Source organism: Meleagris gallopavo, chromosome 16, assembly GCF_000146605.3.
Source record: "Meleagris gallopavo isolate NT-WF06-2002-E0010 breed Aviagen turkey brand Nicholas breeding stock chromosome 16, Turkey_5.1, whole genome shotgun sequence".
Lineage (NCBI taxonomy): Eukaryota > Metazoa > Chordata > Aves > Galliformes > Phasianidae > Meleagris > Meleagris gallopavo.
In genome coordinates, this window is record NC_015026.2 from 11,304,422 (window position 1) to 11,319,869 (window position 15,448).

At 48.4% G+C, this 15,448-nt stretch overlaps 2 protein-coding genes across 2 annotated transcripts; one reads left to right on the forward strand and one right to left on the reverse strand.

The window, feature by feature from the left end:
- Positions 1 to 91: 91 nt before the first annotated feature.
- Positions 92 to 8,710, forward strand: GET4 (guided entry of tail-anchored proteins factor 4). Its single transcript, XM_019620856.2, has 9 exons — positions 92 to 207; positions 2,542 to 2,620; positions 3,002 to 3,083; positions 3,919 to 4,068; positions 5,373 to 5,511; positions 6,524 to 6,664; positions 6,747 to 6,822; positions 7,212 to 7,284; positions 7,414 to 8,710. The coding sequence occupies exons 2-9, from the start codon at positions 2,546 to 2,548 to the stop codon at positions 7,500 to 7,502; spliced, it is 825 nt and encodes a 274-aa protein (XP_019476401.1). The 5' UTR covers positions 92 to 207; positions 2,542 to 2,545; the 3' UTR covers positions 7,503 to 8,710.
- An 807-nt stretch (positions 8,711 to 9,517) lies between these two features.
- Positions 9,518 to 13,113, reverse strand: LOC104909254 (arf-GAP with dual PH domain-containing protein 1-like). The gene is made up of 5 exons (XM_019620858.2): positions 13,009 to 13,113; positions 12,592 to 12,654; positions 12,122 to 12,193; positions 11,707 to 11,935; positions 9,518 to 11,232 (listed from the first exon to the last, which is right to left on the reverse strand). The coding sequence occupies exons 2-5, from the start codon at positions 12,610 to 12,612 to the stop codon at positions 11,204 to 11,206; spliced, it is 351 nt and encodes a 116-aa protein (XP_019476403.1). The 5' UTR covers positions 12,613 to 12,654; positions 13,009 to 13,113; the 3' UTR covers positions 9,518 to 11,203.
- Positions 13,114 to 15,448: the final 2,335 nt, after the last annotated feature.

Sequence of the window (15,448 nt, forward strand, 5' to 3'; positions counted from 1 at the left end):
GAGGGCCGCGGGACGCAGCGCTGCTGACGCGTCTCCCGTGCCGGCCTCTCCCGGCTCTCGCTCGGAGGTTCCCGACCCTTTTTTTCGCCGTTGCCCGGCTCCGTGCGGGCCAGGCCTTCCGTAACACAGAGGCCCTCCCACCTCCCTCCTGCAGAGCCTGCGTGGCTCCCGAGACGACGCTGCAGTCCGGGATATCCCGGCCCCGAGGTTGGGCTAAAAGTTGTGCTTCCCTGTGCCCGTTTCCCATGCCCCGTGCATTACTATGGAGGCGCTGAGGCTGTGCCCCTGTGGAAGCTGGCTCGCTGCCTGCACCCCTTTTTCCCGCTCCTCAGGTGCCGTCCTGCTGAGCCCTGTGCCTGTTGCTGTCTCTGGGCAGCCTCTGCTGGCTCTGCCTTCACCGTTCCCCTTCCCTGGCAGCTTTAGGCTGGCCAAATTTATACGCAAAAATGTTCTTCCTTGTGTATGTGGCAGTGATTAAGTAGAGGAGACCTGGATGCTCAGTCAGACATATTACTATGGCCTCTTGCAATATTTCTTTTCATTGCTCACATCCATGGCAATCCATCCATCTTGGCACTTCTTTCCTCATTCAATTTAAAATTGTTCTGTGTTCCCTTCAGGAGCGCTGAATCGGGTACCCCTTGTAGGGGCTTCACTGGTTGGCCCTGGCTTTGTTCACTCGTGGTAGTGCCAGAATTGGGATGCTGCTCTCAGCAGCCTCGTGGCTCCCTTGTGCCATATGTTCCCAGTGCTGAATGGGATCAGCATGTGGGTACCCTCAGCAGCCAGGAGTGTGGGGTGCTGCACCCTTAGCACTGCAGGGCATAATGTCCTCAGTGAACTCTTCCCATTGCTGCCCTCCCTGCTATGTGCTGAGCACCATCACACAGCAGATCTGCTGGGATCAGTGAGGGCAACATCGAAGTTTTAAAACTTAAATTATTATTATTTGAGGATAAACGTAAATCTAAGACATAGTGTGGCCTATTTTATGGGAAGGATTACGTGAGGTGATGGCTGCAGTGGTGGAAAACGACTTTGTTCAGCAGTTGTTTCTCATCTTGTGTTTTATACGTGTTAGTTCACATGCTTTGCTTAAGCCTCACTGTATTAATTTGGAGTGAGAGTTCCTGCCTTTTCCCTTTCAGACGCAGGAGAGGGAAGGTGCTCAATTAAAAGGAAAGGTGATATTTGCGTAGCCACAAAGGAAGGGGATTTCCTTCCAGGCAAAAAGATAGAATGAGGCAGAGAAGATTTGTTTGGAAAGTCGCTGAGAGTGGGAAGGAGTCCCAGACAGTCTTGTCTGTCCTCTGTAAAATGTTTGTTGAATGTAAACAGTCTTCCAGAGAGACATCAGCACAGAGTGAGGTGATCTCAGCTGCGGAATTGTAATTGGGATGCAGTGTTGGTTCACTTTGATCAAAGCAAGCCTGTAAATGCTAGTCTGTTCCGTCATCCAGTGCGAGTCAAACCTGAAATCCTGACTCAGAGCTTCAGAAGTCAGAAGCCAAGGTATGCTTGAGGTTGGAGGAGGGTGGGGAGGAAGGATTATCACAAACCTGCATCCTGCAGTGCTTGTCCCTCGCTGTGCTCCACGTGGCAGGAGGAATGTGCTGCTGCTGTCCAAGCAGCATTATGTGGGCAGTGCAGGCTGGGTGGAGCCCGTCCCTGTGCGTGCTCTGGCAGTTGAATCAAAGGCTCAAGGTGACTGCCTCTGTAGTGACACTGACTTCTGTTATCCGTATGCTTATAGGTCTGTATGGTATGGATCATCTGTCACAGGATTTCAGTTCTGAAAATGTTACTCTTTGGTTCTGAGTGCCATTTAGATTCACAGAGTGAATATTTCTAATCTTTTTTTTTAAAAATATCTTTCAAAAAAAAGGCTCTTAAGATGTATTTTATGTTGTAAAGCAGTTTTCATTAGTATCACCTGTAGACTGTAGGAGTCTCTTGGAAACGGCTCAGTGGGAGGGGGATCCACGAGGAGCTTTGGAGCCAGAAGCCTTGAGGCACACCTGGGTATGAGGCCAGCTGCAAAATGCTGTAGGTGCCAAGCTGCTCAGCTGATGCATGAGGCATTTACTGTGGCTCTGAGCTGCTGAGGGCACTTGCTCAGAGAAAGTCCTGCTATCCTTAACTGCTCTTGGTGGAAGTGCTGCATTTCTAACCTGGAGATGTGATGGTCCAAGAGCTGTAGTTGCCCATTGCGGTGGTGTGCAGGAGGCTGTGATCCCCGTGCCGTGGTAGGAGATAGTTCTTGTTGGGGTTACTGTTGGGAGCCAGTTCTGTCCTTCATTTTTTGGTTTACTCCTAAGTGAGGAAGGGAGGAGCTGCAGCAGGTGAGAGAACGCTGTGACGTGGGCTGTGGCAGAGCCTGCGGGATGCCTGCCATCAGGGAGGCAGGCTGCTTGGCTTCAGTGCAGGTGGCTGATGGCCCTCACTGGTGGCAGAATCAAATAGTTTAACCCTTTCTATTAATTGATGCATATGCAACTTGCTTTCTAGTAACTTTTATCAAGGCTTTGCTGTTGTTTCCAGGTATATGTCACAAGGAAAATATGTGGAAGCGAGAGAGTTAATGTACTCAGGGGCTCTGCTGTTCTTCAGTCATAACCAGGTATGTTCGTGTTTTTGGGTGGTGTTGGGGGGTTGTTATGGGGCCAATAGTGAAGTCCCAATGGCAAATGTTGGGGTGGTTGCTTCGTAATCTTTTGCTTTATCTCTTCGTTGGGTTTCTCTCCACAAGGAAAGATGATTCCAAACTGGAACTGTGAACTACATTTGTTTTGCTTTCCTGGAGACTTCTCGCTGTTGCCATCGAATTAATGTAAATTTTTGTAAGAGGGAATTGAAACTTCCTGTTGTTCTTTACCTGTAACTGCTGATAAAAGTATTAATGTGCTCCTGACAAAATTCTGCATGAGAAATGAACTCTTTGATGATGATTCCTTTGATTCACTGCTACGTTCATCACTACCAGTATGTGTTTGTCTTTTAGCAAAACAGTGCTGCTGATCTGTCCATGTTGGTTTTGGAGTCTTTGGAGAAGTCAGATGCAAAAGTTACAGATGACCTTTTAGGTATGGTGACCTTTGCACTCAGTTTGTTTAGGTGTTCTCACTTCTCAGTGAGCATTAAGTCTTGGAACCTGAAATCATTGTCATCCCATGTGGCCGGGGAGTGGAAATGGGTGGGAGGAAAACTTTGTTAGAGAAGAATGGGTTCCTGATAACTGACAGTGCTGTGAGCAAAGGGACGTGCTTTGAATTAACGTGCCATCTTGTGGCATCCTCCTTTCCTCACTGCAGGAGGAATATGTTGTCTACACAGTGACTTGCAGCTCCGAGGCTTTGCTGGATGGCCGTGTCTGCCGTAGCAGCGTGGTGGTGCACACAGTACTTGTCAGTCAGCCTCTCACCTTCTTCTCCAGTTGAGATTTAGTGAGCAGACAATTCGGGAAGACCTTAAAAGTCTGCCTTGTGCTCATTTCAGGGAGTCTGCCACTGCCTCGGCAGGCTGCAGTGTGGGTGGGGGCAGAAGGTGCAGAGGGCTGGGACAGACCCTTCCTTATTGCCTTAGGTCAGCTCTGACTTTCTGTAGCCCACCGATGACTTCTGGTGGTCCTTTTTGGAACTGCAGGCTTCTGTCTGCTGCCCTGTTGATGGCAAGCACTCCTGAGGCCATCAGCCTTCCCTCCTCTGTGGGGCTGTTTGAGGCTCTGCGATTCCCTGTCCCAAACCACGGCAGGGTTGATGTGATGTTTGTGGTGTGCTTCTGCAATTCAAAGTCACTGTTTTTAAGATCTCTTATAAAGACTGAGAACAGAGCTTGTCTTATTAGGAGTTATATCTTGAGAAGCAGCGAGTCTTCCTATTTCTGTTAACATTATGTATTTGTGAATGTTATTCCTTGTAGAAAACTTGGCAAAATTGTTTAGTTTAATGGATCCAAATTCCCCTGAAAGAGTGGCTTTTGTATCCAGAGCACTGAAGTGGTCTAGCGGGGGATCAGGAAAACTTGGCCATCCAAAATTACACCAGTTACTAGCCATTACCCTGTGGAAAGGTAAGAAAAATCAACTGGCTTTCCTGTGTTTGATTTTGAAAGTGTTGGAAATATGTAAAGGATGTATTTTGTAAATAACCTAGAGAAGCTGAGATGGAAATGATGTCTGGTGTTGCCTGCTGTTTGTCACTAACAGAAAAAAAAATAGGCTCATAAACGTATTTGTGCAAACCCCAAAACACAGCTGCTGTAAAGCTCTTTGGTGAAAGGAGGGATGATCCTTTAGGCACTGAGGTAGTGTGGCTAAGAGTGATTAGGAGGAAGCTTGTTAGGGAGCAGGGCTGTTCTGTTGGCTTGTTATTACATGCTGGTTAAACCTAAGAAAGATTGATACACATCACAGCATCCGACCACTGGGTACCCATGGGATGTTGAAGAGCAGGCTTGTTCCAGGCGTTTCCCATGCATAATGGGATTTCAGATAGACCAAAATGCTCAAAATAATTGTGTTTCATACTCAGTTTTTAAAGTCTTTTGTTCAAAACAGAGAGGTGGGTGAGAACAGCCAAATAATTAATGCTCTCCTCTGGTTTCTCATCGGTTAAAAGCTGTGCAAGGTGATTGCTCGTTTGCTTAACGTCTTTCAGGAGCTGCGATTGATGGCAGGGCTTTGTGTGACACTGGTCAGCATGGCTGTGTGCCACACTCAGACCCGGGGCTGTTCTCAGGGATTGGTGGTGGTTTTTTGATGGCTGCTGCCACCTCCAAGGGAAGATTTTCCTCAGTGTTAAAGTGAGGAGCTGTGGTGTGATTAGCACAGAAAGCATTGCATTCTGAGAGTAAGAATCCCCATCCTGTAGCCTTCTGCCTGCCCTTTTGCAGATCAGAACGTGTGTGTTTTCTTAGTAGCTGTTGGGAGTCATCAGAAATGGCTGTGATTTTTCTAACAAACCTTTTAAATTCCAAAAAAGAGCAGGTTTCCAGTTATGATTTGTCACTACCATGCTTTTGCATGATACTTGGCTTCAAGCTCTAACAAAACATTTTCATTTCTTGCACCTTTTTTTCCTGCATAATTGCTGTTCTGTTCAGAACATGAAGGCAATTTTAATTTTGATAGCAGGAGTAGGCTATGCTAAAAATAGGGAATGCCTTCTTTCTGTGCACGTAGAAGGAAGGATGCTGAAGGTACTGTTGGGCTTCATCAGTTGTCTCTAAAAAGTGCCCCTCCTTTTTGCTACTTGTTCCATTTATTACTGTGTGCAGCTCTTTCTGCCTGTAGAGTACCAGCCTAGCAAATGTGTTTTTATGCTCAGCTATGATGAACTGATTTCTTAAAGGCCATTTTCTTTTTCCTTTTATAGAGCAAAACTATAGTGAATCTCGGTATCACTTCTTGCACTCCACAGATGGTGAAGGCTGTGCAAACATGCTCGTGGAATACTCCTCATCCAGAGGCTATCGCAGTGAGGTGGACATGTTTGTAGCACAGGCAGTCCTACAGTAGGTGTTGCACTGTTTTTTGAACTGTTGTGCTGAGGTGATGCTGTGTGTGAGGCCAATCTAATTTGATGGAGATAACTATGGGTTAACTGAATGTCCTTTCAGAGAAGCTGTGAAAGTACCAGAGGTTCCAAGACTCACTGCGTGTGGTAGCAATAGAAACCCATCCCAAACTCGTGTGGAGTGAGGAAAAAATGTGTTAAGGTCAAAACCTAACGCTGTGTTAATTGCTTGAAGAGTTAAAATAACCTGTTTGACCCTCAGAGCACAACTCTTACTTTTCATTAATGCCACTTTGTGCCTGGTTGGTTAGGAATTAACTGGATGTGCTTACCAAGCCTGGGCCTAAGTGGGCACAAGAGTGCTCTCAGTCTCATTGTCCTAAGAGATTATTAACGTTGGGTCACCCTGGTGTATGAGCAGCACAGACCAGTGGTTTCTCAGAACTGCTGGTGGCTCTCGTTTTCTTTAAGCATTTATTTGGAAGGACGTGGGAGTGCAAGCTTGGGTGTGCGTTTGCAAAGCTCACCTACAATTGAGGCTGACAAAGCCAATTTTACTGAGTTTAATCAGCGGATGGCTTCCTGCAGGCAGGGAAAGCAGCTCAGGGGGAGGCTGAGCAGGAGGTGCAGCCAGGACTGCAGCACGGACAGGAGGTGCTGTGAGAGGGAGTGGGCGAGAGTGAGGCTGTCTCTTGGCAGCCTCCAGCTGTCGTGTTGGATGCGTCCTGTTTTCCTTAGTTGGTTGCTAGAGATTGTAGTGATGGTTAGTGGTAGAAAATCCCTTCTATCGGACTGCTGTATGTAGGACTCTTAAACAGTGCTGTGAGTATTTGTTTCTATGAGTATCAGTTACAAAGAAGGGGTTCTTTTTCTCAGCATTTAGACAGAGGCACTTCTTATGTCCTTTAATGGCCTCAGAATTTATCTCAGATACCGTGCCAGATTCTCTTACATAGCAATCCATACTCTTCTCTGTTTTTTAACTTCCCCTGCTCTGTTTCCTTTTGCAGATTTCTCTGCTTAAAAAATAAGACCAGCGCCTCAGTTGTTTTTACAACATATACACAGAAACATCCTTCAATAGAAAAGGGTCCGCCCTTTGTGCAACCACTGCTAAACTTCATCTGGTTTCTGTTATTGGCTGTTGATGGGTACGGTGCAATTTTTCTCACTCTGGTTCAGTTTCCTTTTCAATTGCTTTTGAGATTACATTTTTGGTTGTTTCCTTTCTAGGGGAAAACTAACAGTATTTACAGTATTGTGTGAACAGTATCAACCGTCCCTGAAAAGAGATCCCATGTATAATGAGGTGAGTTACTGGGAACTGCAAGCAGGATGTAACCCACAGAATTAGTTATGTAATGGCTGATCGCTCTGAGTGCAAACCACGGGGGTCACACTGTATGTAGTGTGGCTGAAACAGCCGCTGGGTGCTGGCTGTAAGTGTTTCCTCCAGGCAGTGAGATGCTGATAGATGCTTTAGACAGCGGGTGGCTTTTATTTGGAAGAGTGTGTTTAATTCGTGGGAATGGAAATTGGTAAATCTATCAGGTGTGGCATTTCAGTTGTTCTTGATGGCATGCTGAAGAAGCAGGATGTTTGAATACAGTTTGGAGACAGGAGTCAGTGATCTCGCTTGTGGTATTTCCACCTGTAAACGAAGCAGCTGATGTTGTTCTCCACCTTGTGTCATTCCAGTACCTAGATAGAATAGGACAGCTTTTCTTTGGTGTTCCGCCCAAGCAGACATCGTCCTATGGAGGATTACTAGGTAAGGTTTATGCCAGCAGTTCTGGTTATTGCAATCAACCCTACCAGCATGCTGAGAGAGCAGATAAAGAATTTTAATGCGAATATGGGACTAGTAAGCTAAGTTTGACTGTCATGTACTTGGTTCTAGGAAATCTTTTAAACAGTCTGATGGGAACTGGAGAAGATGATGACACAGAAGATGGTCAGGAAGACAGCAGTCCTATTGAACTGGACTGAGTATTTTTGCCATAGGGTGCCCTGTACACTGATGGTTCCATGACTCCAAAGACAGTTTTGGAATTTGAATCCTGCAGTTGTTTCTTGGCGCCTAAAAGGGCTCCTCCAGTCTTTTAGAAATGGTTGCTGAAATGTTTATAATGTTCGGTCTATATTATTTATGTAAACAAAAGAAAGAAAGCAACAAAAAGTAGCCAAAAGAACCAATGGGAGCGATTGTTAGCAGGTTTCCGATGCAGCGCCTGGTGACTTTGATTAAAATATAGTCGTCTACGGTTTCTGATGCAGTATTCCTTTTGCACAATAACTCAGTAATATGGGTCTGCTCCACGACCTACCCATTACCGTGTTTGTTACAAGAAGGCCTCCCTGACCTCTGCCATCTGCAAGGAACATCCTGAAAGCAGGGTGAGTCCCTGCGTAACTGAGGGGTGAGGCTGGTGCCAAAAGCCCTGCGATGCGAGGAGCCCAGAGCACAGGGAGCTGCACAGCCAGGATGCACTGACACCAGGAGCTCCCTCTGCTGCAGTGAGAACAGCACTGCCTGCGTCTATGGTGAGCTGGCTCTGGCTGAGCCTATGTGTGTGTTTAGCTGATACTTCTGAAAAGCACAAGATTGAATTGCTCTCGAGTAAAAGCTGACCAGTGGAACGCAGGTAATTGGCTCCACGCGGATCTCTCTCGCCTAGGCTTAAAAATTTGGCATCTAAAATACCTCCTCTGGCTGGTGGCTCTGCTCCTTTGGAACACTCTTTCTGAGTTCACAACCGTATGTAACAGCGAACAGCCACGAGCAATGTCTGCATTTGAAATGCAGCTACACGTAAAGAAAAGGGATACTGCAGAACTTTTGGTTCTTTATGATATATTTATTTTTCTTGGGTGATTGATTCATTTAACACTTCGTGTAAAAAGGATAAATCAATAAATAATGGAGTAATTTCAACCCCAGTGGTAGGCATAGCAATTCTACATCTCCTCTTTACTGCAGACCACTGAGTGGCGGTGGTGCAGCAAACAAATGAAAGGGGGAAACGCTTTATTTTTTCACGGTGAAAATACGAAGGCTTAGATTAATAAACAGCAATCATGCATGGGGGAGGGAGGGGTTCATCAGACTTTACTGACTGTATGAAAAAGAAAAGAAGGCAATGAAAGGCAGATTTTGTGTTAATTGTGACGTCTCAAATAAACACTTTATACCAGGATCTATGATACAGCTGCTTTCTGAGAGTCTGTGATGGGTGCAAATCGCTTCAGTTTGCAGCCTCAGTTCCTGCTCAGTGTTGGCTGAATGCTGCACACATCATTGTATGGTGGTATGGAACAGCCTTGGCCATTATCACAGGTATAACGTATACTCACAATATGGTCTTTTCTTTTAATACTCTGTAAGCTCTAATAGTTATTATACAGGTCCTAATTTTGCACACACACAGTCTGTCTCCCTCTGGCTGAAGCCACAGCCACTGTTTGTGACAGGGCTGACTTAAGTGATAGCAAAAAAAAATACACTATTAAATTGTGTGTATACATAGGCAAATACAGAGAGCAAGCTACACACGTGTTTAACTGCATTTCTGCATCACGCATTTAGCTTAAGTTACAAACAATACATAAACTTTATTAATCATAAGAAAATGCATCCCAAAATTAATTTAGTTATTAAGAAGCCATAGTGCTGGCTGCAGATGAAGAAGCACCGTGTGTGCATTCAAGAAATACGTTTACCTTCTATGTTTGTCAATCATTCCTACAAATGCCTATCTGTACTCACCTCTGTGTCTGATCCTGTAACAACAGGTGCTCTGTTGGTGCCGGGGGCTGAGTGCTACGAAATACCATTTGTGCATGTGTGCACACATCCACACACACACATACATAGAAGCAGGCGTTGCTAACACAGAATCACCCCCCCACCCAGCACAGCTCTACGCACACGCAGCACATGAAGGAAGGTATTCCCACCCCCTCCTTTCTGCTTCCCTGCACCGCAGACCCAGACGACACCAGCACCCGTCCGACATCAGCGTTTATTGGTGCGAATGACATGTAGTACCACAGTTCTTACCAGTGACATTACAGACAGACACGGCCCACGAGGGGTTCGGTTACAAACACTGACAGCAGGGCCTGAGCCCCCGCCCCAGCAGTTACAGTGCTCAACACAGCGCTGAAATGTCACTTCAAGCAGCTTTTGTATTCTTCGCAGGAAAAAAAAAATAAAAACATAAAAAAAAAATAATTAAGAGAATTATTGGAAAACAAAGTGCACCAACCGGATTACAGAGGACTGCGCCAAGGGCAGCAGGGGCACAGGTGGGCACAGCCCAGCCTGCTGCTCAGCCCCGGCCCCACAGCCACCCACGGTACCCGGCAGCGGGCACTGCCAGGCTGTGCACTTTGGTAAGCAGCTAACGAGGCCAACGACACAGATATCTGAATTTCTACACCCTGCTCGGAATCGGCCTAGAGACAGCACTGCCACCACCCGGGAGATGTGATGCTCACCCACACTGACGTCATCTATTTATCATTTACCTCTACGACACCGGGAGGATCGGTCATTCAGCAACACGCAGACATCGGGAGACACAAGTGCCCAACAGCTGCATCCTGCTCACACTGCCCTGCAGGCACCAGCACAGCCCTCACAGCCAGCTCCATCCACCAGCACGACACCATGAGAGCAGTGGTCCCGAGGACAGAGGCCTCAGCTGGGATGAGTGTCACTCCCTGCTCCCCTTTGGGAAGGCAGAAGCAGGCACGGTGTGGGCACCCATGGGATGGAGGGCTGGCAATGGCCAGGGCACTGCACAGGAACCACTGTCCATGGGGAGTCACACGGTGATGGGCTTCGTACCAGGAGCTGTTTTAAGCTGCTCTCAGCGCTTCTCCTCCTTTGAGTTTTAGGGAGTGCAGAGGACAGAGGCAAGGACACATTTCGGTCATCTCCAAACACCCCCACCAGTTCAGCTGCAGATTCCTACATTTAAAGACAACGGTTTCTCTCCTCTTATTTTTAGGTGTCAGCATCTCAGGGGCTCGCTCTCCCCTGGAAACAGCTGGTGGGCAGCAGGGGCAGCAGGCAGTGCCCCCAGAGCAGCAGGGCCGTGGGCTGAGCCCGGTGGGGTGAGGCAAGGGGATCTCTGTCACCAGAGCACAGGAGGCTTCGGGCCAAATCCGTATCCCCTGTGAGCTGAGGCAATGAGCCATGGAGGAGGAAAAGCACCAGCCCCAGCAGCCAGCTGCTGCAGCATCATGGGCAGGGCGCTGGGATGGGCCGCATGCTCACATCCCCCAGAACAGCCATCACTTTCCACAAGGAACCTGTGTGGGTTTTGCACCACAGACCACATTGTCCAAAGAGTGTCCCGTCCCCAAGAGATTTGTCCCCGAGACTCTTCACCACAGGGCAGGGGACCCTTCCAGCAGCACAGTGCCCTACCTGCAGGAGACACATGGGCACAAGGTGCAGGAGGAGCAGAAATGAGTTCTGGATTGGATCAATGTCTTCTCCCATGTTTCGCTGCTGCCCTTCTTGGCCTCCGACATGATCAAGTGAACGATGAGGGGAAAGGGAAGTATTATTATTATTATTACTGTTATTATTATTAATAATTATTTTTTAACATTTCAAATAAAACCATGTTGTGTTGTAAACAGAAGCTCATTTCTCAGGTCTGCCCAGCCAGTCCCATCTAAGGTTTATGCTTGAAATGGGCTTCCACTGAAACAAAAGAACAGAAAATAAAAGTTAAAGCCATGGGCACAAGCCCAGCAAGGACAGCCTGGCCCTACAGGTCTGATTGTCCTCAGTGCTGGGTGATTGAACAGGCTCTGAGGTCCCTTCCAACCCAACCATTCTATGGTCCTACAGCACTGCTGCCCCTCCACCAAGCACAAGCCTTGAGAGGAGGGCTGCCCCACTCACACCACGCACAAAAGAGCAGCTGCAGTCACCCCATCCTCACCCACAGAATCACAGAATCAAGAATGGCCAGGGTTGGAAGGGACCTCAAGGATCACGAATCTCCAACCCCCTGCCGCACGCAGGGCCACCAACCTCCACATTTAATACCAGCCCAGCCTGCCCAGGGCCCCATCCAACCTGGCCTTGACACCTCCAGGGTGTTCATCCCCTACTCCAATCAATAGGAAATCAACTGTCCAAGACTGTTCTCCAGACCTCGTGAGCACACACCTGCGTATTCCTGAGGCAGCATTGGCCTGCTGATAACTTTCTGGAAGGTGGTAATCCACTCCAGCTGGTCGTCCTCCGTCTCGCAGGCAAAGAGGAATTTCCTGTCAGGGGTGACGATGGTGATGCCATGCTGCCAGTGATTTCCCTGCGTGGATGGCGGGAGCCCTTCCAGGACTTTGTAGCTGTTTTCCTTGCTCCCAATGAACACTTCTCCTCTCGCAAAGGCATCCTAGAAGACAGTAGCCAGGAGCACAGAGTGCAGCAGCTGAGACCAAAAGCACCACAGCCCTGCAGAGCCCTCCACCAGCAGCAGCCCAGACTCAGCAACACAGAATCCCGATGCGTCCTGCTGAGCATCAGCCTGGGCTTTACTGCAGACCATGCCCTGTACACAGCCCAGGCCTCCTTCTCTTACCAGGGGATCCTTGAAATACATGAGCCTTCGGTCATCCATGGTGAACCATCGCTTCTTGAATCCTTCTGTTTGCTGCAGAGTCAGAAAGTGCTGAATTACATACCAAAGTATGAAGTGCTTTGCTCATCAAATGTAACCTGGCAGTATCAGGGCACAGGGGCAGTTTCGGGTGGCTTGAAGGACCCTGCTGGGCAAGGGGTGGCTGGGAAAGGCAGCTGGGGCCAGGTGGGCCTGTAGCAATGGCCAGAGAGCAGGGAAATGGGCTGGGTTCATCTGTGAGATGTTTCTGGATTTTTTTATCCTTTGGTTCCAAACCCAAACTTCAGGTGGAAAATGTGTATTAAAGTGCTTACAGTGTTAAGGCTTCATCTCTGCAGGGAGGACAAGACTGTCCCACCGGCAGACCCTTCACCATCCCATACAGAGCAAGCCTCGGTTTTGGAGGTGTTGCAGAAACATTTTTAGCCTACCTTGGGCCCTGTTTTCTCCATGTACCCCTCCTTCAGGTAGTTTCTAGAGAGCTTTGGCACCAGCTGGAGCAACCAAGCAGGAGAGAAATGAGAGCACAGCATCAGCTAGAGGTGGCTGGGGAGAACCCGCCCAAGCCCACTGACCCCTTTGCCACCAGATCCCAACCAAGTGGTTGGCAATTCCATGTAGCTGAGCCAACCACACGTCCCACAGTGGGCTGATGAGATGTTCCCTTTGGTTTTTAACATTTGGCCCACTTATCTCTTAAGCTGAAAGTGGTCTGAATGCCCTCGCATTGCAGTAATTTTGGCACAGTAATTGCACAGCACACACTGAAGGACAGAACACTCCCCTGAGCTTTCCTGCTTGATAACATGATGCTAAAAAGAAGGAAAAAAAAAATCTGGAAAACTTACATCAGCGTCGCTGGCTCCAGGGAATGCCACTTGTAAGTAATGAAAGCGTGCAGCACGAATGGCATTGAACCAATCCACTATTTCCTAATAAGAGGAACGAAAAACAGTGAGTACCACAGCCTGCACGTAACAAAGCAACGCCATCCTGCTGCACTGCAGCTCTCCCATCCCTTTGTCCCAGTGACATGAGTGCAGTTTAGTGCTAACCCTCAAAAAACAAAAAACAAAATCAAAGTCAGTTTGTTAAAGGGCATTCAGCCCCTTAACATGAAGATCTGGTAGCACTTCTCATCCCCGCTCCCCATCTGCTCGTGTTTAAGTCGGGTGTGGGAGGAGGAAGGTCAGCAGAGGGAAATCCAGCTGGTGGCTTTGAAAAGAGACTTCAGGTGATCCGGAGCCATCGCACAGGATTAGCAGAGCCTGAAGTGCTGGGGAGCAGCAGGATGCACAGCACCATGGGCAGGGTGCTTGGCAAAGAGCTGGTGAGACCCAGCGTAGAGCTGGCAAGCCCAGAGATGAGCCCAGTCCTGCAAACATGAGTTTTTTCCCCCCTCACTGCACCCCGCCTGCACACAGATGCAAATCCAGGCTAACAGCTCTGCTGCCTGCTCCCCACCACCAGCCTCACCGCTCTGAATGCAGGGAACACAAAGGACATCTCCCACATTCTGAGGCCACAGCGACTTCCTTCCATATTCTGCTGCGAGTGGCCAGGCATCTCTTCATCCCTGCACTGCAGCCCATCCACGAGTCCCCTACCCAAGTCCCAGCTCAATGCCCAGATGCCGTGGCTCTTCTTTCATTCCTTGGAATAAATCTCCTTGCCTTTTATTTTCCTTTCCAAAACAGCTTGGTTAACTTGGTCTCAAGTTAACTGAACTCATCTGCTGATTTGCTTCTGGTGAGATCACAGAGCCTGTGCTGCACTGGCACCTTTCTGGAGGTCTCACTGGAAGATGAGATGCATTTGCAAGAGGCGCGACAGCCTCATACGTGCACACTGAGCTGCAGGAGAGAGCTGTTATGGGTGCATGTGAGGTGTTACTGAGCCAGACTGGAGCTCAGCACAGACCCCATCCCGCTTCAATCCTCTGAGGTGAGGCTGCTGCAGCGCAGGAAGCACTGTGTCAGAGCAACCTCAGCCCTCACTAAGATCTACATATACATTCTCAAAAGCAAGCTGAGCTGAACAGAGAAACCACACACAAAAATCAGGTTCTTTTACGTGTTACTTTGGAGATCTCAGTTATAAGAAGTCCAACTTGAGGCGCTCAAAAATGGTCTATGGTATCAACAGCCATCCTTAACTGCTCCAGAGTTCTGCTCTGCCTGGTTAACGTACTTTGTGCTGAGAGGGGAGAAAACATACCAGGATGCACACAGACAATGCTCTGGAAATCTCTGACCTACTTGTCTGAGCTTTTACTCATCACTTGCTTTTCTATCCTAAGCAGCTAAGCAGACCCCGGATAGCAGCACAAAGAGGATCTGCAAGAGGAACTGGCTCCTGAAGTTAATGATGAACATTACAGGGCTAGAGGCAATGAAAAAGCATCTGTAACATTAAAGTGGTGATGATTAACAGAATCACCAACCAAAAGGCAACCCTGACGTCATGATGTGCTGCATGGGGGTCACCTTCCCGACCAGTAGGTCCTGCCATGCAGAAAGCAGAGGATGAATCTCATCGATTTCAGACCATCAGTTGCTTCCCAGAGCCAGAATGATCCACTGCTACACCACATTTCTTTATATAAGCACACACCTGTGTCTGCAAAGCCAGGATGCACAGCCTCTGCTCCAGACCTGAGCCACTTGCACAGCCATGGCAGCACCAGGCAAACAACCCTGCATGAAACTGCATCTTCTCACTGCTCTTCCAGCTCATCAGTTCTGAGGTCAGCTCCTCCTGCTGCTGACACTGCTCCCCCCCCTCCCCGTGCCACCTTTGCCTGTTCTGAAAGCTCCTGCTGTAGCTCAGGAATGTCAAAGAAGAGTGCTCAGCTCGTATGTCCAGAAAAGATCCAAAAGACATTGGTTTGCACCGTGTAGAGAGGCCTTTCCTGGAGATGCAGCCCACCTCTGAGGATGCTAAGGATGATGGTAACCCTGGGTACGGCAGCAGCAGTCTGAGCTGCGATGGCTTCAGGAGAAGTCCTGCAGAGGGAGCTTCAGCCCTGGCAGGAGCTCAGCGTGGTGAGAAATCAGCTTCAGCACCTCATGTGTGTCCCTGGAGCCCTGCCAGCATTGCTACCTTCAGCCAGCAGAGCAGGTCCCACTGCACAGTGTCTGAGAAATGGAACTCCAACATCACTCCTCTGCTCCCCACCAAAGGTCATCCAAAGGCTGAGTGTCCTTTAACAAACTAATTCTGCTCCCAGCAAAACAGGCAGAGCTTGACCAGTCCTTGTTGGCACTGGAGCATGATGCCAGGTAGAAA

Excerpts from the sequence above, each read along its gene's own strand:
- GET4 (XM_019620856.2), top strand. The coding sequence starts at position 2,546 with ATGTCACAAGGAAAATATGTGGAAGCGAGAGAGTTAATGTACTCAGGG. Across the intron at positions 3,084-3,918 it reads AGTTACAGATGACCTTTTAG|AAAACTTGGCAAAATTGTTT; the intron begins GTATGGTGACCT and ends TATTCCTTGTAG. Across the intron at positions 6,665-6,746 it reads CTGTTATTGGCTGTTGATGG|GGGAAAACTAACAGTATTTA; the intron begins GTACGGTGCAAT and ends TTTCCTTTCTAG.
- LOC104909254 (XM_019620858.2), bottom strand. The coding sequence starts at position 12,612 with ATGGAGAAAACAGGGCCCAAG. Across the intron at positions 12,194-12,591 it reads TGGAGAAAACAGGGCCCAAG|CAAACAGAAGGATTCAAGAA; the intron begins GTAGGCTAAAAA and ends CTGACTCTGCAG. Across the intron at positions 11,936-12,121 it reads TGTATTTCAAGGATCCCCTG|GATGCCTTTGCGAGAGGAGA; the intron begins GTAAGAGAAGGA and ends ACTGTCTTCTAG.